At 43.4% G+C, this 27,538-nt stretch overlaps 1 protein-coding gene across 2 annotated transcripts; it reads left to right on the top strand.

Moving 5' to 3' along the window:
* The first annotated feature begins 395 nt into the window (after positions 1-395).
* ASB9 (ankyrin repeat and SOCS box containing 9) lies at positions 396-27,538 on the top strand. 2 transcript variants are annotated; one of them, XM_055564569.1, is made up of 7 exons: positions 396-471; positions 8,350-8,429; positions 17,023-17,130; positions 19,773-19,923; positions 20,651-20,785; positions 22,199-22,387; positions 26,949-27,538. In XM_055564569.1, the coding sequence occupies exons 1-7, from the start codon at positions 396-398 to the stop codon at positions 27,071-27,073; spliced, it is 864 nt and encodes a 287-aa protein (XP_055420544.1). In that variant the 3' UTR covers positions 27,074-27,538. The 2 variants fall into 2 exon arrangements, with proteins under 2 accessions (XP_055420544.1, XP_055420545.1); XM_055564570.1 differs by lacking the exon at positions 26,949-27,538 and having other exon boundaries at positions 19,773-19,931; positions 20,671-20,785; positions 22,199-22,419.

The raw sequence follows: 27,538 nt of genomic DNA, 5'->3' as shown, positions 1-27,538 counted from the left end.
TGGGCTCTCCCAAAGTTACAGACTGTGAGTTTCCTTCCTGATAAACCTCAAGGCTTCCTCACTGATTGGTCTCAGTTTTGGAAAGGACGTGACATCAGCAACTTTGCAGACTTTAGGCTGGGGGGCTGCTGTGGGCTTTGGGCAGCCTCCAGCCTGTGAGGTAGATCGTGCGTGCGTGTGTGTGTGTGTGTGTGTGTCCCCGTGTGCGCGTGTCTGTTTGACCACAGGTAGTACTCAGATTACCCTGCCTGTCCTGTTCTCTGCCATCTGACCAGGAGGGTGCCGCTCAGCCACTCACAGCCCTGGAATTTCCCAGGACCCGGGGGAGCATGGAATTTGGACTTTCCTGAACAGCTGAAGTGGAGTGTGGAGCTTGCCCAGCCCAGGAGAGCACCATGGATGGTGAACGACCAGGCAGAAACGGCAGCAAGCCCCCGGACATGAGGCTCTTTTCCAACCCATTGATGGGGGGTGAGTTTAGGGGCTGTGTTGTCAGCCTGCTGGGGAGGTCTGTTAACATGCTTAGGAGAGAAGAGAGATGAGGGTGGGGTGATTTCAGTGGCTTCATCTGAAATGTGGCCACAGGGTAGTTACTGGACAGATGTCCATGACTTACTGGTATCTGCCCTTCACATGGTTGTTCCAGAATGTGTACACCTCTTTCTGCAGGGTCCTGTGGACCATGCCAAGCCACTTATCACAGTTTATTCCCCAGGAGAAATGTCAGCTGCAGAGAATTATTTTTTGTGGGCCAAATATATCATTGATATTCCACTGGAGGTTTGAAAGTCACTTGAAAATAGGAAGGAACATCTTCACTGCTAAAACATTTATTAAAAGGTCTTAGGTATGTGGCATTTGGGTGGGGCTGGGTTTATAAATGATGTTCAGAAATTGAGCCCTGATTGATTCACTTTAAAAGGAGCCTTTTTTTTTTTTTTTAAACCTTTGGAGCAGTGTCTTAGAGGTATGATTCTCCTCTGTCTCGTGGCATCTTTGTTAATGCATAGAGTCCTATACCTATGGGAAACTCATTTCCTGTGAGCACTCAGCAGGTACCTGCTAACTGAAAGGATTCTGAAAAATGGGTTTAGACATTAGAGGAGGCTGATTATATGATTATATTCAGCACCCTGGGAGGCTGCCCACAACACTTGCCATTCAAAGGGACAAAAAGCAGGGACCCTAACATCAGCTAGGACTTGCTACTCTCCTACTGTTTAGGTGCTGAAGGGGGAAAACACACACACACACACAAAGAAATACGAAATGTCTTCCCTCTGGCTCATGGAGCAGACAGGACTGCTCAGGTTAGTCGTTCGTGTATCCACTTTGGCTCATAAAAGGAGCAGAGTCCTCAACAGCAAGTAGGATTTGAATCCGCCAAGGCAGACATGGATTAATCAGAGATACTGAGCGTGAACTTGGAGCCGTAGAAAGCAGAGTAGCACCATAAATAACTTAAAAAAATGGATTTGATAAATATATTTTTAAAGCAGCAAACCAATCAATATGGGGAAGAATCAGTAATGTGGTTGACTTCTGCATGATGATTTTACAGCTGAGTTTATTTTCATTTCTACCTGAGAGAGGGGCACCAGCCACTTTTCACTGTTCAGGGTTTCTAAAGGTCCTAATCCAGGAATTCCCTGGCAGTTCAGTGGTTGGGACTCCATGCTTCCACTGCAGGGGGCATAGGTTTGATCCCTGGTCGGGGAACTAAGATCCTGCATGCTGTGCCGCTGTGGCCAAAAATATAAATAAATGTCCTAATCCAACCCTGGTTGGGGCTGGCTGGGTGGGTGTGGGTGGGCAGGCACTGTCACAGCTGGACTGCAGTGTCTTAAGGAGTCTAATGAGAACACTGGAGAGACGAAATCTGAAAATGAAGCTTCAGAAGCTAGGTGGAGGAGTTTAGCCTTCATGAAGCAGGGAACTGGGAGCCATTGATGGTTCTGGAGTGGAAGCTTGGCCATGATAAAGACTGTAAGTAAATGAATGTGGTAGCCATAGTCAGGATAGATTGTGGAGGATTTACGAGAAATTACTGTACTAATCCACTGCTTCTCAAACTCGTATACATCAGTTATCACCTGGATGGATTGTTAAAATGCTGAAGGCTGGGCTCTACCACCTCAGATACTAGGTCTGGGGTGGGGCCTGGAAATCTGCATTTATAACAAGCTCCCGGGTAATGCTGATGGTGCTGTTTAGGGACAATACCTTGAGAACCACTGCATGAAGATGGTATCTGGATCAAGCTTCAGAAATGACAGAGAAAGGGAAAATATGGCTTGTATTTTCAGAGGAAAGAGAAATCAAGCTCTGTTGCTTGATTAGCTCAGCTGGTAAAGAATCCACCTGCCATGCAGGAGACCCCAGTTCAATTCCTGGGAAGAATCCCCTGGAGAAGGGATAGGCTACCCACTGTAATATTTTTGGGCTTTCCTAGTGGCTCACATGGTAAAGAATCCGCCTGCAATGCGGGAGACCTGGGTTCGATTCCCAGATTGGGAAGATCCCGTGGAGGAGGGCATGGCAACCAGTTCCAGTATTCTGGCCTAGAGAATCCCATGGACAGAGGAGCCTGGAGGGCTACAGTCCATGAGCTTGCAAAGGGTAGGACATGAGGGAGCGACTAAGCACAGCACAAAGGAGAGAAGGCGGCCAGAACGGCAGCGTTTTCAAAGCCTAGGTTAATGTCAGCTCAGAGGGCTTAGCTGAGAAGTCGCGAAGGGGAGCCGGCTTGGGGATCAGAGTGAGATAGGGAGGAGAAGGACTTGTGTTTGAACGTGAATGTGCCAATGGTTGTGCCCAGGGCTCAGCATGAAGGTGCGGGACAGAGGCTGGGCAATGAATTCAGGCTGGGAATCAGGCCTCAGGCTGTTCTGCAGAGGGGCTGGGCTGAAATCCTGGAGAAGGATACATTGTCTGATGGCTGAGAGCCAAGGATGGAGCCCTGGGACAGACTTACATTTGAGGATGGAGAACCAGTAAATTGGATAGATAGGCAGGAAGAGACTCAGATGCTGTCATTTCACAGGGACTAAAGGAAGAGAAGTTTTCCAAGAAGGGGAAGTCACAAGGGTGGGTGCCAGGACCCCTCCGCTTGCCCAACTCCTCCTTCTCTATATCTGACCCACAGACTACTGCACCTTTGAAGCCTCTGCCCTCACAAAGCCCTCCCAGACTTTCTCCCAGCCCTTACCCAAGTGGAGGCTTTCTCTCCCTACTGTGCATCAGCCCTGCCCCTTGGGCAGAATTTCACTGATAGCTGGATTGCATTTATTTATGCTTCAGAAGACTTGACCTTGGTGAAGTGTGGAATGTGAAACACTCAGAATGTTGTTTCCAGGCCTTGATGAGAAACTCAACTCAGGTGAAGCGAATCCCCTGGCACTGGACCAGGGCAGAGGTCAGTGAGGTGTGGTTGGCCTTGGGGAGCTTTGCTGCTCCCACCTGCACTGGCAGGCTTTTCTTGGCAGCTGCCTCTGGAGGAAGGGAGGAAAGAACATGCAGATGGCAACAAAGTATTTACAGAGATGGGGTTCTTGACCCTTCTGCCCTAGAAGTGGGAGTAGAATGTCTTTCTTTTCTCCTGAAATACCTTGTTATTGATCACATTGTGTCCATCCCCAGAACATAAAGTCCTAACCCCCTGAACCTCAGCATGTGACCTGATTAGAAACATAGTCATCGCAGGTGTAATCAGTTAAGGCCGGGTCACAGTGGAGGAGGAGGGCCCCGCACCCCATGACTGGTCCATGGGAGAAGAGCAGAGGAGGCAGAAAGGGATGAAGCCTTGTGACGGCAGAGGCGGAGGTTCTAAAGATACATGTGATGAGCCAAGAAACAGCAAAGACGGACACCCAACACCAGAGGCTAGAAGAGGCAAGGAAGGACTCATTCTCTTAGGGTGGATTTTTAGCTGTTGGGCCACCTCAACAGGGGCAGTTTTTTGAAACCTGCCTGATCAGACAGGATGGGTTGAGGGGGTGAGGTCTCTATGGAGGAGGCCACCGGAGAGAGAGACAAAGACAGGAGAGGCAGGGTGATGGAACTGGGAGAAAGAATTGCAGTAGACAGGACTGATGTGCCCAAGAGTTGCCTTGTTGGGCCTTTGTATTTGTCTCTTTGTGACTGTGAGCCTCTGTTTCTTTGTCCTGTTTTGATTTGTCCTGCCATCTAACCAAGGTCCATAGTCACTGTAAACCCAACACCCAGATCCTCCCCAGTGTACTCACCACTGAACCTACCCCATCACCACCTGAAGACTGAAGGCGTGTGCTCCCACTGTCTCCGAGCAACGCAGCCTTTCTTCCCCGCCTTGCCCTTGCAAAATGTTTCCCAGGAGGAACAGTGATACTACCCCCAGCATTCACTGTAGGCTTTCAGAGCTTCATGAATAATAGCTCTTTTCAGAATGTACTAATTAGTACATTTTCAATCTCTTCTGAATAATGGAAATTTTAAAAATCATTCTAGAAATGGCAATAAAGATGAAATGGCAGTTTTCCTAATGTGCTGCAGGGTTTGATGGAGACTCAATTTCAAAGAAAGGTAAGTTGAACAGCACTAATTGGAGGACTTGTGGCATTGTTTCATGAGGAGAGCTCCTTGCCTCATGTCAACCACGAGCTACACTAGTGAATCTGCCGCATTGCCATCGACCCCCATTTGGCATCTATTTCTTGGCAGTAAAACCAACAGTTCTTAGCTGATAAAGTACTGGGGAAAAATTCTTAATATATACCGAGCACTTGAATGATGTGTTGTATATATATAACAGCCCTTGAGTTTCCAGGGATCAGTGGAAAAGGGAATGTGACTTTGAGCTTTCCCTCTATCCATAGCCACCTCCCGTGAGCAGCATCCACGTTCTGGCAGGAATAGTCCCCTTTCCTGCTTATTGTACTCTTTTCCAGTTGTCAGCAGGAAGGTGGGCAAAGCTGCTTTGGGGTTTAATTGCTCATGTGTTGAGCTTGTAGCTCATTGCCTGCTTGTGATGTGGGCTCTGGAAACATCTCCTGGATATCTCATCAGTGTTTTCAAGAGCTAAAGAGAGTGTTAGACCAATCCGTGTTTCAAAGTATGGCATTTGCTAAATGAACTATGCATAAAGTCCATGCTCTCAATGCTAGAAAAATGTCAACCTTTGACAATTTTAACTCTGTAGATAATCAAGTGTTGAGAGACCAGCTGAGGCTCAAGTCTTTGTATATGTTTGAGATGCCCTTTGGCTATACAAGAACCTAAGGTTTTCTTCCGGCCTGGAGTACTGGCATGCTCTGGTAGATTCACCTGATCCTAGTCTGAAAGGGCTTTACCTTAGGAAGGGAACCTCATGCACTGCTGCTGGTAGTATAGCGTGGTGCAGCTGCTTTGGAGAGTAGTCTGCCAGTTTCTCTAAACACTGGGTTACCGCATCATACAGCAATTCCATTCCTGGGTGTCTACCCAAGAGAATTGAAAACATATATCCACTCAAAAATTGGTACATGCATGTTTAGAGCAGAATTATTAATAACAACCAAGAAGTGGAAACAACACAAATGTCTATGAGCTTTTTGGCCTATCTATCTATACAAACGTTATTTGGCCATAAAAAAGGATAAAGTGCTGATACATACTCCAGTGCCAGAAAGTTTGTTTGTTTGTTTTTGTGATGTATGGAAAAACCAGAACAAATTTTATGGCCAACCCAATAATACTATGTCCTAATGCATGGGTACAAAACCTCAGGTAGTCTTTTTTTTATGTACTTTTTTCTTTTTCTTTTTTTGTGTACTTCTTCAAGTACATAATTCTTTATTTACCCTAAGTAAAAGGAGTCATGCTTCCGTGATGAATGCAAACAAGTAAAGCCCATTTTGGTCTACTCCTGATAAGATAATTGCATCACTTTTATGAAATCTAAACAGAGTTACAGTTTAGGACCCAACCTGTCTGGCTGTCAACTCTGATTATCTGAGGTGATTTTAAGAAAGGTTGATTAGGTCCCATTTGTTTATTTTTGCTTTTATTTCCAATATTCTGGGAGGTGGGTCATAGAGGATCCTGCTGTGATTGAGACAGCAAAAGAGACACAGATGTATAGAACAGTCTTTTGGACTCTGTGGGAGAGGGAGAGGGTGGGATGATTTGGGAGAATGGCATTGAAACATGTATAATATCATATAAGAAATGAATCGCCAGTCCAGGTTCGATGCAGGATACAGGATGCTTGGGGCTGGTGCACTGGGATGACCCAGAGGGGTGGTATGGGGAGGGAGGTGGGAGGGGGGGTTCAGGATGGGGAACACGTGTATACCCGTGGCGGATTCATGTTGATGTATGGCAAAACCAATACTGTAATTAACCTCCAATTAAATAAATTTAAATTAAAAAATTAAGAAAGGTTGAAGAGTGTGGCAGTGATATTTCTTAGCAGCTGAGAACTTGGGAGGAAAAAAATGGCTTAATCCTCACAAACATGGTGATCCAACTGATTTTTGAGATCATTCTCAGCTTGTGGCTCTTCTCACTCAGCAGTTTGTATGGATGGTATTTTGCCTTTGAACCAACAGGGTAGAATGAGTTATCCTTTTAATTCTAATTTGGGGATCAGTGTTTCCATATCTGCTGTTTGTGCTGTAGATGCCAAGCTCTGGAAGCAGTAGTGTTTCTCCTGAGAGCGTTAGGACCCTCAGAGAATGGTGGTTTTCGGAAGTTAGGAAAAGTCAGTTCCCTGAAAGTACCTTGGGCATGATGATGAGCCCAGAAGGGAAGCTTTGGATGGACGGTGTGGAGGCAGGTTCATTCAGCTTGCTCTTCTTTATTAAGAGCCTCGTCAATCCATCTGGAAGAATGGTAATGTGCTCACTGGGACAGATTTTCCGGGACACTGATAGCTCCAGGTGGCAGGCCCATATCAGCCAACACATGTTAAGTCCAAAGTGTTCTAGCCTCCTCCTTGATGGGCTGGCGTCGGCCAGGCTTTGGTAACTGCCTTGCTTCTCCAGGTCTTCGGACTTTTAGGAGATACCAGTTCATTCATAAAGTGTGACTGGTATCAGAGCATCCTGCCTCGTTGGTGTGTAGTGTGTTTGCTCAATCAGGCAGAGCCTGAGCTGCGGCAAGCGCAGACTAGCCGCCTCATGTTCTGACTTCCTGCCTTTGTTCTAGAAACTAGATGCAGCTGGAGATGAGAAAAATTCAGGTCTATGCCAAATTCAGGGCACATCCAGTCAACGAGAAAGAGGGGGAAACATTTAATGTGTTGAGGTGCATTTTACAGACTTCTTTCCTAAGAAAGTGTATTCTTTGCATATGGTTAGAGAATACATTTGCTAATTTTTTAAAAGATTTTTTTTTCTGACGTGGACCATTTTTAAAACCTTTATTGAATTTGTTTACAATATTGCTTCTGTTTTTCATGTTTTGGTTTTTTGGCCACGAGGCATGTGGGATGTTAGCTCCTCAACCAGGGACCGAACCTGTACCCCATGCATGGGAAAGCGAAGTCATAACCACTGGACCACCAGGGAGGTCCCTGCTATTTTAAATAGCAGTGACTGGGGGGTATAATCAATACCCTCTAATTAGTGTTAGGGCGGGGTAATAATAGTAGCTAGTAGAAGTTGAGCCATAGGTTAAGTATATCGCTGTCCTGACTTTAAAGAGAAGGGAACTGAAGCTAGGTTCTGTTCCAGGGACCTCGGTTCAGCTCAGAAGAAGTCAAGTGGGTCTGAATTCACAGATTTCTCTTAAGCACACTGGCACACTGCCTTTGTGGGGAAATCACATCCCTCTTGCAAGGTCAGACTGAAGTCTGATTTGTGCTTGATATTGGGACAGGAGGGAATCTACAAATAGATAGGGTTTTGTTTAGATTTGATTCCAAGCCTAATGGCGTATGTAATGACATGATTACTACTATTAGTATATGGCACTGTTTGCTGAGGTGCCAGAGTTTGTATTTCATGCAGGAAACTAGGCTGGCAAACAGTTTAATGCACTAATACTGCTAATTAGTGAAGCTCTCATTTAACTAAATGGATCATTTGCCTTTGAAACCAGTGTGTAAATCGAAGTACAGTAATCTGTCATCCCAGTCCACCTCTTTGTCTTTAGTTTGAAAGCAGAGTATAGTTATTTCTTTAGCTAGCTAGACATTTCAAATAAGCTGTGTTCAAGAAACATCCATAGAGGGGAGAAATGCTTAAGTCCTGATGAAAGGGGTTGGTTGCTTGACTCCAATGTTTCCCTCCAGTAAGACCAGTTAGGCTCTTATTGATGGGCAAGGATGAGCCTCTGGGTCTAAAGTGCAATAGCAGGGTGTAACTAACCTCTTCCTTCCTTTCCATACAGATTTTGTATCTGATTGGTCTCCTGTGCATGAAGCAGCCATTCATGGACGTCTGCTGTCTTTGAGGAGCCTCATCAACCAGGTAGGTAATTTTTGGGGAAAAAATGATGAATATTAGGCAAGTTTTACTGCTCACCACACTGAGGAAAAGAAGTCATAGTCTGATCTTAGGATGTAAATTTCCTGTTTAGCAGAATGAGATGAATGCTGTCCTCCCTTTATTTGGAGGCTGGCATAATCCTAGAGTTTAGTACAATTTTATGCACAAAGTAGATTCTGTAGTATCTATTGAATGAATAGTGGGCAAATTAGTGCATTCAAGTTGCTATCACTTTATTCCATAGAATGTATCCTGGAAAATTATCACGTAAAGCAGTGGTTTTCAATTGGGGCAGTTTTGCCCCAAATGGAGACATTTGACTTTGGCTGGAGACATTTTTGGTTGTCATAGCTGGGAGCAGGAGTGGGAATGGGGTTGGGGTAGTGGTGATGTTGGCATCTAGTAGCTGGAGACCAAGGAAGTAATTAAACATCTGACACTGCACAGGCTGACTCTCCACATTAAACAGTTATCCAGCCCCCAGTATCAGTAGTGCTGAGGCTGAAGACCCTTCACATAAAATAAATGCTTGAAAATGTCTTTTAAAATATGTCATCTTAAAATATCAAAGAAATGTTCAGTTCTATTGAATCTCCAGTGGAAATGGCTCTGCCAGTTTGATATTAGTTTCTCTGCTCCTTCGATGGGATACTTTAAAGTACACATTAATTGGAATTTTGGTGGTTTGAAATTATTGGGAACTTAAGCAAAGGTGCTTTTAAGAAAGTAGTTTCAATCACCATTCAAAATTCCAATAAAATTTTTGTTCATAATGTTTGTCCTCTGAAGAGACAATGTAGACCCTTTAAGTTAGGAGCTCTTGGCCCTTTCATGGACCCCTTTGATAGTCTGGCAAAATCTAAGGACCCCTCCTCAGACTAATGTCTTAAATGCATAAAACACAATATAGGGGAACCCTATTAAACAAACGTGTAACGTGGTACTATATGAACTTCTTTATTAACACATTCAGTAAGAAGATTTAGTGGCGATTCTAATTATTACCATACTTTCAAAGTAGGATGAATGTATTTTGAGCTACTTTAGATATCTGCAATAATCAATGCAATTAAAAATATCTGTGATTCCTCTCAGTGATGTCCTATTACTACTGTGGTTTGTGGTCTAGATTCACAATTGAAGGACATGATAAATTTCAGGTGTTAATTCTGGAAATATTAATAAATGTGCTTTGAAAAATTCCAATTTCACAGACCTATCTAGACTAAGAAATCCTCCTATAAGAAGACAATTTGTAAAGATAAATTTCAGACTATTCTTAAGTCACTATCTTAAGCTGTTTTTGGTAGCAGCAGCCTCTTAGAAATATAGATAGTAGCACATAACTCTAGCTAAATAAAGTGAAGCTACTTCTCAGATAAACTGAAACATTTGCCTTAATTTGATAGGGTAAAAAATGATCATTGCAGCTTTTATATATAACTTACTAAATTGGACTGATATTCATTTATATTCAGTATTTATATGTTTACTGAACATCTGCTGGAATCATGTCTTTATCTAAGCACTTTTGCATTATTTAAGCAAGTTATTTTCTTGGAACCCCAGTTTCAACCTTCAAAAAATAAGTTCCAGAGTGTGTGTGTGTGTGTGTGTGTGTGTGCTGAGTCTCTCAGTTGTGTCCAACTCATGACCCCATAGACTGTAACCTGCCAGGCTCCCCTGTCCATGGAAGTTTCCAGGCAAGAATACTGGAGTGCATTGCTATTTCCTTCTCCAGGGGATCTTCCTGACCCAGGGATCAAAGCCATGTCTCTTGCATCTCCTGCATTGGCATGTGGATTCTTTACCACTACGCCACCTGAGAAGCTCCTGAGCGTTCCAATACCTTCCTCCAGACTAATACCTCCAGTATTAGTCAGGTCTTGCTGTGTAAGAAAAAAGCCCAAACTCAGTAGCAAAATACTGTAAACATTTTTTGCCAATAACATTTTGGATCAGCTGATCTGCACTGTTCTTGGCTTCAAGCTGTGGGTTGGGTACAGCTCTCCTGTACTCATCTCCCATCCTTGTTTAACCAGTGGCTACCTGAGGAATTTTCTCCCTGTGGCAGAAGGCTGTAGCATAGCAGGGCAAGCCCAATCATGAGAGAAAACTTCGAATCTGCTTATGTTACATCTGCTAACATCCCATTGGTCAGAGCAAGTCAGATGGCCAAGTCCAAAGTCAAGGATCAAGGAAGTACATTTTGTCAACTATGAGGTCATGACAAGGGTGCGACTATATTACACTGTTACAGGAGGGTGAAGAATTGAGACCCAAAATTCAGTCTTTTATGTTACCTTATATATGAGTTTGAGAGAATTAACTGAGGTGACATTATGTACCTGCTCTAGTTACTCTTCACAAATTGAAGAGTACCTATTTTCTTATTACAATCTACATAGCGCTTCAGATAATCAAAGACTACTGAAAAAAACTGCTGCTAAACTAAACAAACATACTTTAGTAAGGGATGTAAGACCAAACGTGCAAATGTCTATAACAAAGAGAGAAGAAAATTATAAAAAGTAATTCTCACTTGGTCCAAAAAGGGAGAAACTGAATCTGTAACTAATTATTCTTTACTATGACTTCACATTAAAATAATGTGAGATTTAAAAGGAAAACAGCAACTGGGCTTCACTCTAGATATTCTGATTTAGCCTAGGCCAGGCTTCATGCATTGGTATTTTTTAAGCTCCTGTAGAATCACTATGTTCAGGAATTTTTTTTAAAAGGCCATTTTGCCAGTGGAGAAAGAGGGAGGAAGGCATTTGACATGAAAGAGAAATAGTATGTGGAAAGGAACAAAAACATTGATAGGTTGGATTTCATTAAAGTTAAGGACTTGTTCATCAAAGGCAGCATTTTAAAAGCAATAAGGCAAGCCATACATGAGAAAATATTTGAGATATCTATCTATTTATGACTAAGAACTCTTATTCCTAGCCTAAAATCAATACACAAAAGACTGACACAGAAAAATGAGCAAGAAACTTGGACTGGCAATTTTTTAAAAGATATCCAAGTATTCAATAAATATATCAAATTGTGCTTATTAGTAAAATTAGTAAATGTGTAATTCAAATTACAAATTATGTTACTCACTCCTTCCACTAGAAGGGTTAAATTTAGAAAGACAGATAATACAAAGTGTTGGCAAGAATGTGGAGCAACTGAAACTCTCATACATTGCTGGTGAGAGTGTAAATTTGTGCAAACCAATTTGGGAAATATTAAGGAATATCTACTAAAGCTACAAATATCTATACCCTACAACCAAACACTTTCATTTCTAGGTTTATATGCAACAGATAATGTATACATGAGTTCATCAAAAAACATGTATGGGTATATTCATAGAAGCCTTATTCTTGACAGCAAAAAAAAAAAACAACCCTTGAAAACAACCTAAGTGAAAATGAAAGTGTTAGTTGCTCAGTTGTGACTGACTCTTTGCGACACCATGGTCTGTAGCCTGCCAGGCTCCTCTGTGCATGGGTTCTCCAGACAAGAATGCTGGACTGGGTTGCCATTCCCTTCTCCAGGGTATCTTCCTGACCCAGAGATTGAATCCAGGTCTCCTGCATTGCAGGTAAATTCTTTACTGTCTGAGCCACTAAAGAAGCAGCCTTATTCATAACAGAAAAAAAAAAAGCCCTTGAAAACAACCTAAGTGTCCATCAAAAGTAAGTGGATAAATATATTTTGGTATATTACTCAGTGAAACTCTATGCACCAATGAAAATATATGAATGAATGAGTTTGAAAACCAGATGTTAAGTCAGAGTAGCTGAGCACACATACAAAAATACATACTTCATGGTTCAATTAATAAAACATTCAAAATCAAGGAAAACTATCATGCTAGAAGCCATGCATTTGTGAATGTATTCTGAATGCATTTGTGGATGTAATTTGGGTAGGATGTATGTGGGTTTCTGGTAATGTTTTTTTTTCTTTACCTGTATAGTGGTTATATAGTTAGATTGTCTTTGTGATAATTCACTGAGGTTTACACTAAGGATTTATGAACCTTTCTATCTGTTGCACTTCAATAGTAATTTATTTTTTAAAAAGCAAAGCAATTTGTTAGGCCAGCATAAAGCAATTAAGGCAACCTTGGACACTCTGTGACCTTAATTTAATGGTTCATATTAGCATCCCTTTGGGCTGGGGTTGCATGGGAAATCTTAAAAATACCAGTGCCTGAATTCAGCTACCTTTGGTTGTATTGCAGTTGCTCTGGGATGCAGCTTGGGTATCAGGACTTTTTATTTTATAAAGTTCCCCTGAAGATTGAATGCACAGCCCTATAAACCTTCCCAATAAAGTTCCACTGCATGCACAGGATGAGGACTGACTTTTTTGTTTCTTGAATAAAAACTCTATGCTGCTCCATGCAGTCTTTAAAGGGTTAAGTCAGGGTGGATTCTAGGAAAGATCCTGGGCATTCTGAAATATCAGACCTTTAGGATGTAGCAGGCTTCCTTGATAGCTCATTTGGTAAAGAATCCACCTGCAATGCAGGAGACCCTTTCCTGGGTCGGGAAGGTCTGGTGAAGAAGGGATAGGCTACCCACTCCAGTATTCTTGAGCTTCCCTTGTGGCTCAGCTGGTAAAGAATCCGTCTGCAGTGTGGGAGACCTGGGTTTGATCCCTGGGTTGGGATGATCCCCTGGAGAAGAGAGAGGCTACCCACTCCAGTATTTTGGCCTGGAGAATTCCATGGACTGTTTAGTCCATGGGGTCACAAACAGTCGGACATGACTGAATGACTTTGGGCTTCCCTGATAGCTCAGTTGGTAAAAAATCCACTTGCAATGCAGGAGACCCCAGTTTGATTCCTGGGTCAGGAAGATCTGCTGGAGAAGGGATATACTACCCACTCCAGTATTCTTGGGCTTCCCTTGTGGCTCAGCTGGTAAAGATGTAGCAGCTGATTCAAGGCTCAGTGATAAAGAATAAAAAGAAATCTAAAATATTAACTGCCTAGAAATTACTAAGTACTAAACAAGGCAATGGCACCTCACTCCAGTACTCTTGCCTTAGCAAGACTTTGCAGCAAAGACTTTGCATACGTCATTTTTAAAGTATCCATAACCAACCTGGTAGAGTAGGTGAAATTGTCCCCATTTTACAGATGGAAATTGAGACTTTGAGAGAAAAGTAGCTGGCCCAAGGTCACACTGCTAATTAGGTGATGATGCCAGCATTTGAACTCGGTAATCATTCTGCTGTCCTCTCTCTGAGATTTCAGTCCTAGGTTTAAAATGAAGATAGTGGTACCATTCAGAGAATCAGGTCTGGCAGAAAAGGAGCGCTTTTCAGGAGAGTTTGGTTGGCAAAGGCTAAATTTATGTCATGAACTGGGTCTCTGGGTGATTATGTCTTAGCAGGGAATTAGGAACATGTACTGGGGCTGGAGATTTAGATTTGAAAGCAATATGTAATATATAGAAGGTATTGAGAGAAAAGAAAAGGATTTGGGGGCAAATCCTTGAGGAAATGCCTGCATTAGGAGATGTAAGGAGGAGAAGAACAGAGTTAGTGAAAGAGGAAAAAAAGGCAGTCAGAGACGGGAGATAATTTCAGGTAGAAGTCTGTTTTAGAAGCTAGGGCACAAGTTCCACGGGGTCAGGATGAATATGTTGCAAATTCAGAGGTGGAAGGAGGTGGGGAACAGAGCAAGGCATACTGGATTCTGAAAGTCACTGGTGGGCTTTAAAAGCAGTGTGTCAGCAGGATTCTGTTGGTAGAAAATGAGAGAAGGTATAGAGATAATGGGGATAGACTATTTTTGGAAAAAAAGGGGGGGCCAGTGAAGGGATGAAGAGCGTTGAATGGATGCTCTCAGAGGGTCAGGACTGAGGGCTGGGAGGACTTTGACAGCAAAAAGAAAGTGTACCTGAAGAGGAGAGAGCAGGAGAACGCATGTGAGAAGGTAGATGAAAGAAAGTCATGGGGCTGGTGGGAGGACCAGGTGAGGTCATGGGCTGTTGGACTGAGCTCATATATTTCTCCCTCAGAGAAAGGAGCAATGGGAGAAAAGAAGACTGGAGAAATATAAAGAGATGTTAGGGGTGGAGAGGAGGGTAATGTAGAAAGCTCTCACATCAGATGGCTTTGAACTCCTTGGTAAAGTAGGGAGGAAGTGATGTGTTTGGATGAATGTGAGTGAGATGGAGGTTTGTGATCTTCCTTTCTGCTGTGTAGAGAAGGAAGTGGTAACTGTGGACAGGATAAACGATAAAGCCTAACCCTCTTGTGGTCGGTTGGTTGTCTGAGTAGGCATATGATTTGGAGCTGGGACAGAAGGTTGCCAGGTACTAAGCACTATGTCACCCATGGGTGCCCTGATATTGCACAGCCCCATGGAATCATCAGAACTTCTGACTGTACGCTGAGATTAGGGGACAGACAATTGATGATAGAAAAATTAAAGGTCAGCTATTCGATCCATTTTTTTCTAACTGAGAACCCACTGTAGACTGGACCCTCTCTGAAGTAATGGGGTAAAAATTACCTTAAATGGTATGTGATTCAGACTTGATAATATTTCAGACAAACTGCCACAGTTCATTTAAAGGCAAAATTGCATATCTGTGATGAACTCTAAGTACAGTCCTCAGTTTGCACAGGGAAGCTTAATTTAAAGGAACTTCTTTGTAATGTGAATATGTAATGGGTGGTGAACATTTTTGGAATGTAAATAATTTCTTTTTTGCTTTTTCATTTACCTGGATTTATGTATCGGCACCTAAATGATTTTGAAATGGCAGTAGTGGCTATGGGAGTATATTTGTAATAGAGGAACTCTTAATAAAGAATTCCTTTAAAGAATAGTCTTCTTTCATCTCATGATCTGTAGCACAGAGAAAAATGCAATGAACATTTTGCTGTGAATTTCCGGTGTATTCCACCAGTGTGTGGGGAGGAGACTGGACAGAGAACACTGAGAGTGGGGAAAGAAGGGATTTGAGAACAGATCTTTGAGAGGAATGCCTCGAATAAAATAATAATAAACAGAAGATGCTACACCGTGAAGTCCATGGGCAGTGCTTGTGAAGGGAATAAATGCTACAATTCAGATTTTTCTCGAGTCAAGGGGTCAGTGAGCATTTGTTTAATACAGATGGGATTTGAGGTTGTGAAGGAAGGGAAGATACAGCCCTGTCCCTCCCTGCAAACAGCAGAGCTGGTATGGCAAAGTGGATTTTCAAGTTTCTCATTTACAAGCAGATTATTTTGAGTCTCTCAGAACCCATTCCTAGACCCACCTTAAAAAAAAAATCTCTGGGTTTGAGATCCTGTGAACTCAAGTGTATGTCCAGAATGATGGGATATATCAAAATGCATGAGCTTGCCAGTCAGAGGGTAACAGCCCAAAGGACAGCATGACTAGGGGGCTGAAAAAAATGCCCACAAAAGTAGAAGAATGTGTGTTAGGGATGATGGTGAGTGAGATAAGTTAATGGAATGATTTTAGGCAAATTTATTCCAGAAAAATTTATTTATTCTGGGCTTCCCTAGCGGCTCAGGTGGTAAAGAATCTGCCTGTAATGCAGGGGACCTGGCTTCGATCTCTGGGTTGGGAAGATCCCCTTGGAGAAGAGCATGGAAATTGACTCCAGTATTCTTGCCCAGAGAATCTCTTGGACAGAGGAGCCTGTTGGATTATAGTCCACAGGGTCACACAGAGTCAGACTTGACTGCAACGACTTAGCCTGCATGCATTCTGGGAAGAAAAGAAAAACCCAAATGAACTTTTTAACTAACCCAGTATCACCAAGATGTTGATTAAACTATCCATGCTCTTAATTGACATATGCTAAGGAAAAGAACTTTATTGTACCTGGTTTCTTCCTGTTAGGAATAGATTATATATTCCAAGATCAGGGGGTCTGTGGAGCCTCTCCTTGAGTTCTTTTGATGTTCTGCTTGGATTAGGTTCAGGATCCATCTCCTGGAGAGCACACTTTCCAAGAGGTTGAAGAACCCCACGACCTTTCAGACACTTTCTTGCTTCTTTAGCTCTAAACTACTAGAGTGAGACTGTAATTGTCCCTTTGGCTCTCTGTCGATGGAGCTTCACCTAATGCTTTGGACTGTCTTAGTCACCTTTTGCTGTGTAACAAAATATCCTCCACATTAGTGGCTTAATGTAACAGGCATGTATTCACGTGTCTATGGGGCAGGAATCTAGAGACAATTTACCTGGGTCAGGGACTCTTCTATGAATCTGCAGTCATAAGAATATATATTGGCTTCCCTGGTGGCTCAGTGTAAAGAACTCTCCTGTCAATGCAGGAGATGCAGGTTTGATCCCTGGGTCAGGAAGATCCTCTGGAGAAGGAAATGGCAACCCACTCCAGTATTCTTGCCTGGAGAATTCCGTGGACAGAGAAGCCTGTTGGGCCACAGTCCACAGGGTCACGAAGAGTCAGACACAACTGAGTGACTGAGCACATAGGTGAGCCAGGTTAACTTTTAAAAGAATTGTGGACTCAAGGCTGAGCCCTACAGAACTGTTCCATTGCACTCCTTACTCTGCCCGTTTCCCTTCCTCCAGGGGTGGCCGGTGAACCTCATCACTGCAGATCGTGTGTCTCCACTCCACGAAGCCTGTCTTGGAGGTCATCCCTCCTGTGCAAAAATATTACTGAGACATGGAGCTAATGTAAGTACAACTCAAACCACATCTTAGACGCCACTACTGAAAAATGGCTATTTCTATCCCTTCTAAATACTTTCCAGCATTTTGTATTAGCCTGATTTGAAATATGAAGAGGGTTTTTTTTCCCCCAAAGTATTATGTCCATCAAGCTTATTTACTTTAGCAGTAGATGAAATACTGCATTTTTAGCTAGAAAGTCATAGTCTGAGCCTATATCATTTTCTTTAGCTGTCACTACTAATAAATAGCTGTTACATTTCTGCCTTCATTCCTATGGCTGGAAGGTAGTGACATAGTGTAGAAAACATACAACATTTGGCTCCATAAGACCTGAATAATGGTCCTAGACCATCTCTACCATTTACTAACATTGGAAATTTGGACAAGCTACTTAGCCTGTGAGCTTTAGAGTATATGTATGAAAAATAATGGGGGAAATAGCAAAAAAGTTCTGTAGCATATTTTGTGGAATTGGGAGGATTGAGAGGGGTAAGGCATGTGGTTATTTGGAGAATGGGAATCAGGGTGACATAATGAGATTACAGAGAAGGAAGTTACACAGTCATTGAATTTGAAAGTAGGGACCAGTACTTCTTCCATTAACTAAGTCCCCTCTTGCTCAAAAGTGATGGGAAAAGCTGATCAGAAGATTCTATATAGATTGCTCATCTTTTCTCAACCAGTCTGTTCTGAGCATTTATTATGTGTCTAACTCTAAATAAAGATTTTCAGGAACTTCTAAACTAAATGAGGAGACAACCAGATAAACAGGTAAATGGCTGAATGTGACACTAAATGTTTCAACAGGTAAACCCTGAACTCTCAGTAGCCCTCATAGAATGAAAGTTTATTTCTTGTTCAGCTCAGAGGCCTATGTGGGTGTTGCCGGTTGGGTGGCTGTGTTCCCAGGGCGAGTCAAGGACACAGGCCCCTTCCATCCTGTTGCTCCTCTGCCTTCAGCAAGTGGCTCCCACATGTGCTCTATTCCAGATGGCTGGAAGAGGAAAAGACATGGAGGACTGTGAATGGAGACTTGTAAAAGGCCAGTCTTGGCAGTGGCATGTGTCACTTTTGCTCACATCCCATTGGCCAGAGTTCAGGCCATGTCTAACTGCCAGAAAGGTGGGAAAGTATATGGCTGTGTGCCCAGGAGAGAGGGAATGAGTTTGGTGAATGTGTAATATCTCAGCCACAGCAGGCAATTAGAATACACTGTTTTTATCCATCAGTTTCTGCTGTGTAACAAACCACCTGACTTAATGACTTCAGACAGTAGCCATTTCTTTATCTCACAGTTCCTTGTGTAGTCCGGACAGCTTTTCTGGTCTGGCCTGCTTTGGCTAGCCTCAGCTGGGCTCACGGAGGCATTTGGGGTTAGCCAATAGGGGGGCTGCAGCAGACTGCTTCATGGTGACCGTGGCTGCGGCCGCTGGGAGGTCTGGGGAGAAATAAAATCTCCCTGTGGTCTCTCAGCCTTTAGCAGGCGGCCTGGGCCTGTTCACATGGTCGCAGGGATTCCGAGAGCAATGAAAAGGGTGAGCTCTCTGCTTGCATCACCCTTGTTAACTGTCCCATTGACCAAAAAGTGATTCATGTGGGCAAGCCCAGATTCCAGGATTGGAAAAATAGTCTCTGTCTTGTGATGGGAGGAGTCGCAGAGCCACATTACAAAGGAATGTGCATCCTGGGCACAGAGTCTGTGGCCATTTTTTGCTACCACATGCTACAGAATATAATAAGTATTAATAGTAAGGGCATTGTTGGGAACACGTACAAATGTTCCTAACCTGTTTATTTCTGATGGAGAGAGGGAGTGAAAAGATGCTTCCTGCAGGAAGTGACATCACAGTTGAAATCTATAGGACCTGTTGGAGTCACTCAGCTCATTGGCGGGTTGGGGAACATGTGTGGGTTGGGCATTTTGTGTGATTTCAAATCATTCCTTATAGCAGCAGGGTAGAGTAGGGGACAGGTGTCAGAACAAAACAAGCTTGCTGTCTATGCCAGGAAAATGGACTTTGTCCTGAGGGCAGCCGAGAGCCATGATAAGTATATCCTCAGGTTTATATTTTGGTTAAGAAAACTTACCCCGAACTTGGAAACAGAGCCAGGACTAAGCAGAGGCAAAAGAGGAGCCTGAGGGTGCAAATGTGAGAAGGCTGCTCCCTCTCAGGGTTGTGCTGCACTTCTGTGATCCTGGAAGTGAGTGTCTCCTTCAGGTTTGCACCTGGGGCATCTGAAATTATGACAAAATAATATATTCACAATTTTAAGAGCTTACTCTAACTGCTGTGTGGAAATTGGATTGGTGTGGGATGGGTCTAGGATAGAGTATTTAAAATAAGGTGATTAGTTTGTGACCTGTTCAACTTATCCTAACTAGTGTCCAAGTTCACGTTCCTGGGGGAGGGCATAGAGGAGACAAAATATTCAGAAACATTCTTGGGGCCTGACATCCCATACTTCATTCGGTTTTTCATAACAGCTTTGTGGCATTTGTTCTTTTTTGTCTCCATCTTGTAGCTGTGGAATTTAAGGCTCTGATAAATGAAAACAAAAACAAAAACAGCTTGAAAATGGTGGAGCTTATGTTAGAATCCAGGGTACTTCATTGCCTGCCTTCATCCTGGAGTTTTTCCTTACAGGTGAACAGCGTCACTGTAGACTGGCACACTCCGTTGTTTAATGCTTGTGTCAGCGGCAGCCACGAGTGTGTGAATTTGCTTCTGCAATATGGAGCCAGTCCCCACCCGGAGAATGACCTGGCATCCCCCATCCACGAAGCTGCTAAGAGAGGTAAATCTGTTGAGAATTGAAGTTTTCCACCCACTCCTTCAAGGGACATCTTGCGATTGAAGAGGGAAAAGGAGGTATACAGAGAACTTGTTCTCCATGTGGGCTCCTGGGCTCCACACAGAACTACAATGGCATAACAAGATAAATGCAAAGGGGCAGTGTTTCAGTATGACACTAGACCAAGGAAGAATGATTCTGCTTTCGCCCAACCTAGTTGGCCACACAGGGCCCCACTCATGTTGGGTTTGGCACCATCTCCTAAGCCTCTCCAGTGCCCACCACTCTTATGGGATGGTGGGCAGTTTCCCCCAGGGCCTGCTTTTGATGAGGTTGTAAGTTTCCTTCCCTGTTCCATGGCCCACTCTCTGTGCTGTCTTCTTCAGGTCCACCTTGTCCCTCTTCCATACCTCTTCCCAACTCTCACTTCGATTTCTGAACTCAGATTACAAAGCCACAAACAATTAAAGAAGGTGGATGGTTGCTGGTTGCCTACCGTGGCTAATAAACTCACGTGGAGTTCCACCCAGAGCTCCAGATGGCATCTTATGGAACACCCTGTTAACTAGTGACGGTGTTGAAGATCATTTGCTATTCTAAGTAAAGAACATAGCTTTTGGTCCCTAGTTAAGTCATTGGAAATTTTCAACACACAGAATATGGGCAAGGTGGTGTTTCCCTAGCTGTGAGAATTAGTGCTGTAACTGTTCTCTCCCACTTTGGGCTGCAGGACACATGCAGTGCATCGAGTCTCTTGTGGCTCATGGGGGCGACATTGACCAAAACATCCACCACCTGGGAACACCGCTATATATGGCTTGTGAAAACCTGCAGGTGGCCTGTGCCAAGAAACTTCTGGAGTCAGGTAAAACCAAAAGCACAACACAACAAGGAGAGTAAATGAAAAGTACATTCAAGGTATTGGAAAGCTCTTTCTGTTGTAGCAGAGGAAAAAGTGTGGGCAGTGGAGTTGGACAAGATCAGAGTTCATCTTGACTGTGTTCCCCTGGGAAAGTATTTGAAACTGTTTCAACTTGAGTTCTCTTACTTGTAATAAGAATCATGCTGACGATGATGTCCTTCCTCGCAGGAAGGTCCTCAGTGATTATTAGTTTCTCCTCCCTTTCCCCTGCCTCCCTCCCTCTAGCCATTGATATCACTAGTCCCAGCATAACTCCCACAGATGCTGGGTTAGGGCTGGCCTTTGAATTTTAGGCCACCTTCAGCAGTTCTCTTTGAATTGGAAATAAACTTGCCTCAGTTTTAGTCCATTGTAGATGTATTTTTGAAAAGGCCCAAGTCCCACCATTCTTTTTCACCTTCCTGCTGTTGTCCAACCCCTTCAACACTTGGAATACCCCTTTTTCACATTTTAAGTTATTTGAGTCTTGGTTATCTTTAAAAATCAGGTAATCTTTCCCTCTGCTGAAGGCTTATTGTTCTCATTGCCTTCTACTCAATTGGCAGCCATTACCATGAAGGAGGTTGGTTTTCTCTCTCTCCTCTCATCTTAGATGGACTTTAAGCTCCTAGTCAGGAAAGGGTCAGTTTGGCATCCCTCCAAAAGCTAAGAACAATACAAGAACAATTTAGTTAACATTTGTTGACTGGACGTAGATTCCCATTTTTCTAGAGAGACAGCAGCTCAGGCAAAGCTGTATGTCCCCACACGTCCCAGTGGGAGCCAGTGTCTAGGCTGGGCTAAGGCTCTGTGGAGAGTGTAGGGATAGAGTTGGGTGGGGATGGTCCTAGGAATCCACTTGACCCCCGAAGAGGATGACTTTGCCACCTGCCCTGTGATCTTAGGATTGGCCACCCTAGTCTAGGCAATGCCATCATAATTGGTTGCTCTTCACAGACCAGTTCACATGGTCTCAAGTCTCCAGTTTAAACTTCATCGCAGTTTCTGGGCGTGTGAGTATGGCAAATTGCCATAGATGAGATTTTGCCATCTAGTGTCACTTCCGGTCTGTGCCGGCTAATGTTTGGGCTCTAGTAATAATGAATGTGCAGCTTTCACACTGCCAGTGTTTTTCCTAAATCTGTCACAGCTATGTATGATGCTCAAAGGTGAGGTTTTTCAACCTCATCTGCCATATGGCTCATGTCATACCTTTAGTCATATTGTCAAGTGGCCTTTTCCCCGTATTATTAAATGGAATCAAGTCATCTGATGACTTGGAGAACTCCCGTGCCCACTGTGGAGGCACAGCGCTTTTAGAAGAGGGTGCTTGCACTTTGCTCCTTGACTGACTCTCTTGTTCTCCTCACTGTTTAGGAGTGAATGTGAACCAGGGCCGGGGGCTGGACTCCCCTCTTCATGCAGTGGCCAGGGCATCCAGCGGGGAGCTGGTCAGCCTGCTCCTGGACTTTGGAGCAGACACCGAGGCCAGGGATGCTGAAGGCAAACGACCCTTGGAACTGGTGCCTCCAGAGAGCCCCCTGAGCCAGCTCTTGAAGAGAGAAGGTGCTTCTCCTTTGCCTGAATCTAAGCCTTAATTTGTAGAGACTCCCATGGGCTCTAGCAGGAGCCAGGTACTTAACCAAGTTCTGACTTTGCATCCTATTAAACAGATCACGCCCTCTGTTCCCCAAACGTGGGGAGCTGAGATAATTTAGCATGCAAGGTACAGTACTGGCTGCATAATAAACAACCATCCTGCTGTTTGGCATGGAGACAGGCTGGTTTGGATGATCTAATATTCGGGGGTATTCCAGCTCGCAAAGACTTAAGATATTGTTTTTAAATGTTAAAAATTAAGACATGCTTAATTTTTTAAAATTTATTTTATTGGAATATGTTTGGTTTACAGGGTTGTTTATTTCTGCTGTACAGCAAAGTGACTCAGTTATACATACATATATATATATATATATATATATATATATATATATATTTGTTCCTTTTCATATTCTTTTCCCTGATGATTTATCACAGGATACTGAATGTAGTTCCCTGTGCTGTAGGACCTTGTTGTTTATCCATCCTATATATAAGTTAGCATCTGCTAACCCTAAACTCCCAATCCAACCCTCTCCCAACCTCCTTCCCCTTGACAAACACAAGTCTGTCCTCTATGTCTGTGAGTCTGTTTCTCTTTTGTAGTTGAGTTCATTTGTGTCTTATTTTAGATTCCACGTATAAGTGATGTCATATGGTATTTGTAAGCCATGCTTTAGAGTGATGGGGCAGAAGCCTCTTTGAGGTTGTACAAGCCCCAGTATGTCCTAATGTGAATTACTGGGCATTAGGTTCCTGGGATAGTGGGTAGGAACACAACTCATTGAGCATTACACAGTATCGCTTTCATGATCCATGGCAATCTGAAGATATTTACTGTTATAACTAAATCAACACTAAGCCCATATACCTTCATAAATAAAAACTGACACTTCTGACCCAAACAACTAAACACTGGGGTTGAGCAGTGTGCAAGGAGGTAGAGGCACTTCCCTGGGTTGTGGGTAGGCTGGGAGTGAGGAGCAGAGACCCTTCAGATTGCATTCTTTTTTGTGTGTATGGATACAAATTTTATTATTTAGTTTTTACTTTATTTTTAAAATTAATTTTTATTGGGGTATAGTTGCTAAAAATGTTGTGTTAGAGTCTTAATTGTCCCGGGACGTGGAGAGCAGCCAGCTGAGGACCTATTTATCTGACTAGAGTATAGACTTCATTGAGTCTTAGAGGTTGTGGAAGTTTGAAGCAGGCTTCCCAACCAGGAGGATTCTGATGTCATGTCATCTGGTTATTTTCTCCCCACATGCTCAGAATTAGGGTTCTGGGCAGAATTGTAAAGTGGCCCCTGAATCCTTCTTCCTCCTACACCCATCACCCCAGGGTACTTGGGGGTCATAGCCTGCCTTGCCCGCCCCCCCCCACCCCCCACAAACAAGGAACAAACCAGTAGAAAACCCTTTATATGAAGCAGTGGGGTAACCCCTGGGCAGTTGTGCCCACGTTTTAACGATTTCTTGGTTTTAAAAAATTATATCTAGACAGGGCAGATTTCTACAGCAGGCACAGATGGCACAATGCGTGGGGCCCACTGTTTTTTTAGGGGTCCACAGAAGTGTTTTAATTTCTTTTAAAATCAGAAGGGAAAAAATGACTAGAACTCAACCTGGATTATATTCATCTTTATATGGACACAGTTGTAAAATTACCAGCTGTAAAATATCTGTTTTTTCAATTGAGAAAGAGATCCACAAAGGCATAAGTGCCTCAGGCCCCCCTAAAGTCATTAAATTGTATATGTAGACACACACACATTTGAAAGAAGTTCAAGCATATGACCACCCCCTCCCTCGCCAGGGCAGCTGAAGCAGTGTTTATTCCCGACACACAACGACAACTAATAGAGACTTGCTCATCCCAGCACCACAGTAGGCACTTTGAATGCACTTTGGTCTTAAAGCATCATGAGTGTTGATGCAGGAAAAAAAAGAACTGGAGCCTTAAAGTAATATGCCCATCAGTAAATATAGAATTAGCTGATTCCATTATGGAGTAAAGCAACGCCCCCTGAATCTTTGCAGGTGCCAAGAAGTGGCTGCAAAGCACTAGTGAGCTTTCAGCTCTATTTATATGGAATGAAGGCTCTAGTTATACAGTATCCCACTTGTAAATAGCAGATATTCAATTTCCATCAGTAGTTACACTGAGTTTCCTCCAATGGCCTGCTTTGCCTAAGTCTCTATCAGGCTTACTCTGATGTCTTGTTCTCTGTACTCGTTTATCAATACCTCCTGCACTTGTCCCTGACATTGTATCTAGCACATGTGATTAGTCACGTCCTTCAACGTACTTTAGTGAGATGAGGTTAAGTTCAGTTTCCCCACACTATGCTTTTTGCAGTTTGTTAATAAGTGCTTTGAGTACACCAGGAAATCCTTCCTTAATATATGCCTTGAGTACACTGAACATAATTTGGAAGGTGCCCTAAATTCCAACAGGGACCTTCTGAATGTGTGATGAGGGCCTCATTGAAAATATTTCCTTTCTTTCTTTCCTTGTATATGTGTCTAGTTCCACCTCTCCCTGTTTTCCATCACCTGAGAAGTATGCAACCCACTTTATCCTGTAGCTTGCAGTGATGCTCTAGGAAATTGAAGTCTAATCCAGCCTTTGTACCCTGCCCGACACACTGAATTGAATTGTGGAAACAGAGTTTTGGCTCAAGTAGGCAAGAATAGTTTTATTGCTTTGCCAGGCAAAGGGGGCCACAGTTGGCTACTGCCCTCAAAACTGTGTTCCCACCTAGAGGGAGTAGTGAGGAGTTTTACAGGAATGGTTCAAAGAGGGCGTGGTCAGCTTGTGGACATTCTTCTGATTGGTTGGTGGTGAGGTAAGTGGAAGTCAGCATCATCAGCCTTCTGGTTCCAACAGGTCTGGGGTCTAGTGCTTGTGGGCAGCACTCACTTAACTTCTCCCACCTGGTGGGGGTTCCTGTATCTGTAAAACAGCTCAAATGTATGTTCTGTGTATCCCTGGAGGGGGGACCAGGACCCTGCCCAAGGCTGCACAGTTGTTCCTCCCTTGTCTCAGGATCCCCTCCTTCCCTAACTAGCATCTGTTTGAACATGCTCCTTGGAACTCAGGGAGGGTCTTAGAAGCCTAATGAAGCCTATTTCCTGTAATCAAGAAATGGGGACACAGAAAGACTTTTGTAAAAGCCCAGGAGCCCCACAGGGTCCTGCTTGGTATCAAATTCACAGGCCACTGTACCCTTTGAATTAAATTCTCAGTCCTGGCCACACAATACAATGACCTGGGATGCATGCCTGTACAAAACCCAGATGCTCAGCCCACCTGATGATGGTCGTTTAAGCAACATCTCGGGGGTGGGGCCCAACATCCCCCAGCTCCACAAAGTCTGGCGTGAGGGCTACTGCTTTATGGGATTCTTGAGGGTATGCATACATGCTTAGTGGCGAAGTCGTGTCCCACTCTGTGCGACCCCATGGACTGTAGCCAGTCAGGCTCCTCTGTCCATGGGATTCTCCAGGCAAGAATACTGGAGTGGGTTGCCATGTCCTCCTCCAGGGGATCTTCCCAACCCAGGGATCAAACCCAGGTCTCCTGCAATGCAGGTGGATTCTTTACCATCTGAGCCACCAGGGAAGCCGCTCTTTAGGGTATACAGCTTTGCTTTTAAAAATGTTTTTAATACTCAAAAGAGAACTTCTGTTACAATTTAGTGCAGGAGTCGGGGCTGGGAAACAATTTCCCACCCTTTTACCCTATGATGGGGTTTCTCAAGTTCAGCACTATTTACATTTTGGGCCAGTTTGGGGCAGTCCTGTCCTGCACAGTGGACATGTTTAGCAGCATCCCTGTCGTCCACCCTCTAGATGCTAATAGCCCACCCCCCAAGTTGTGACAAGCAAAAGTGTCTCCAGACAGTACCAAGGGTCCCTAGGGAGCAAAATACAGCCCTCCCACCCCCTTCCCTGTTGAGAATTGCTGTCTTAAGATGTAAACTCTTGGCTGGGTCTGTGCAAAGTTTGTACTAGTTCATTTTCCACTATGAGCTGAAGCACTGGGATGGCTCTAAATGCAGAATATAAAAACAAACGAGTTCAGATCACACTTAGATTTCACAGATAGCTCCTTATATTTGAATATCTTAAAATTGCTAAGTTATAAAATTAGAGTATTTGCATTCAGAAATATGGACTTATTTTTTTTAAGGTAAAGACAAGAAAACCATTAAACATGGGTTTTCTTGTCATTGTTGGGGATTTCATAGCTTTGTAATTCCAAAATTAGCTTCCATAAGCCTCCATTGGTGAGACTGAGCTTTAAATTTCTTTTTTAAATCAAAACCTAACAGCCTGATTTCAGTTAGATAGCAGAAAAGAGAGACCATGGCCTTAAAATACCTCTTATTAAACCCAGAACATGATCTTAAGCAGTACCATATTACTTCTTGATAATAGTGTTAAATCTTTTATGCTTTCAGTGAAGGAAAGGAAAAGTCTTGGATCAATGAAACCCATGTGTGACTTGTCTTATCTTTCTCCAGGGCCCTCTACTTTGATGCAGTTATGCCGCCTTAGAATTCGGAAGTGCTTTGGGATCAGGCAGCATCATAAGATCACTGAGCTCAACCTCCCTGAGGAGCTGAAACGGTTTCTCCTCCACAATTAAATGTGTCAAGCGAATGGCGACACAGACAACAGACAAATGTTATTGAGTGTTGAGACCACTGGGATTTTCAAGTTAAGTCAGGTTTATAGAGTTCAGCTAAGTTTTTGTTGTTTGCAGTGAGATGTTTATTGTAGCTTCGTACTAGGTTCTTTTGTGCTGTTGGTTGGAGGGTATGAAACATTTTGTCCCCTGCCTAGAAGAGGGTGGCTAAGATATCCACGGTATAGAATATCTTACCCAGCACTGAGCTGGGATCCCTTTATGCTTTGTCTAATTTAGTCCCCAGAGCAACCCCCCAGGTAGGCACTGTTCCTCCCCTCTAACCTAGGCGATACCCTAAGACTCGGGGAGGTCAGTTTGTTTAGTTACCCGCAGTGCAGCTAGGCAGCCAGATTCAAGTGTAGGTTTTCTGATGCTAACCTGGGGACTTGGGAGGGAGCAGAATTTTCCAATATTGCTATCCTG

Source organism: Bubalus kerabau, chromosome X (genome assembly GCF_029407905.1).
Source record: "Bubalus kerabau isolate K-KA32 ecotype Philippines breed swamp buffalo chromosome X, PCC_UOA_SB_1v2, whole genome shotgun sequence".
NCBI lineage: Eukaryota > Metazoa > Chordata > Mammalia > Artiodactyla > Bovidae > Bubalus > Bubalus kerabau.
This window is presented reverse-complemented; position numbering and strand designations above follow the sequence as displayed.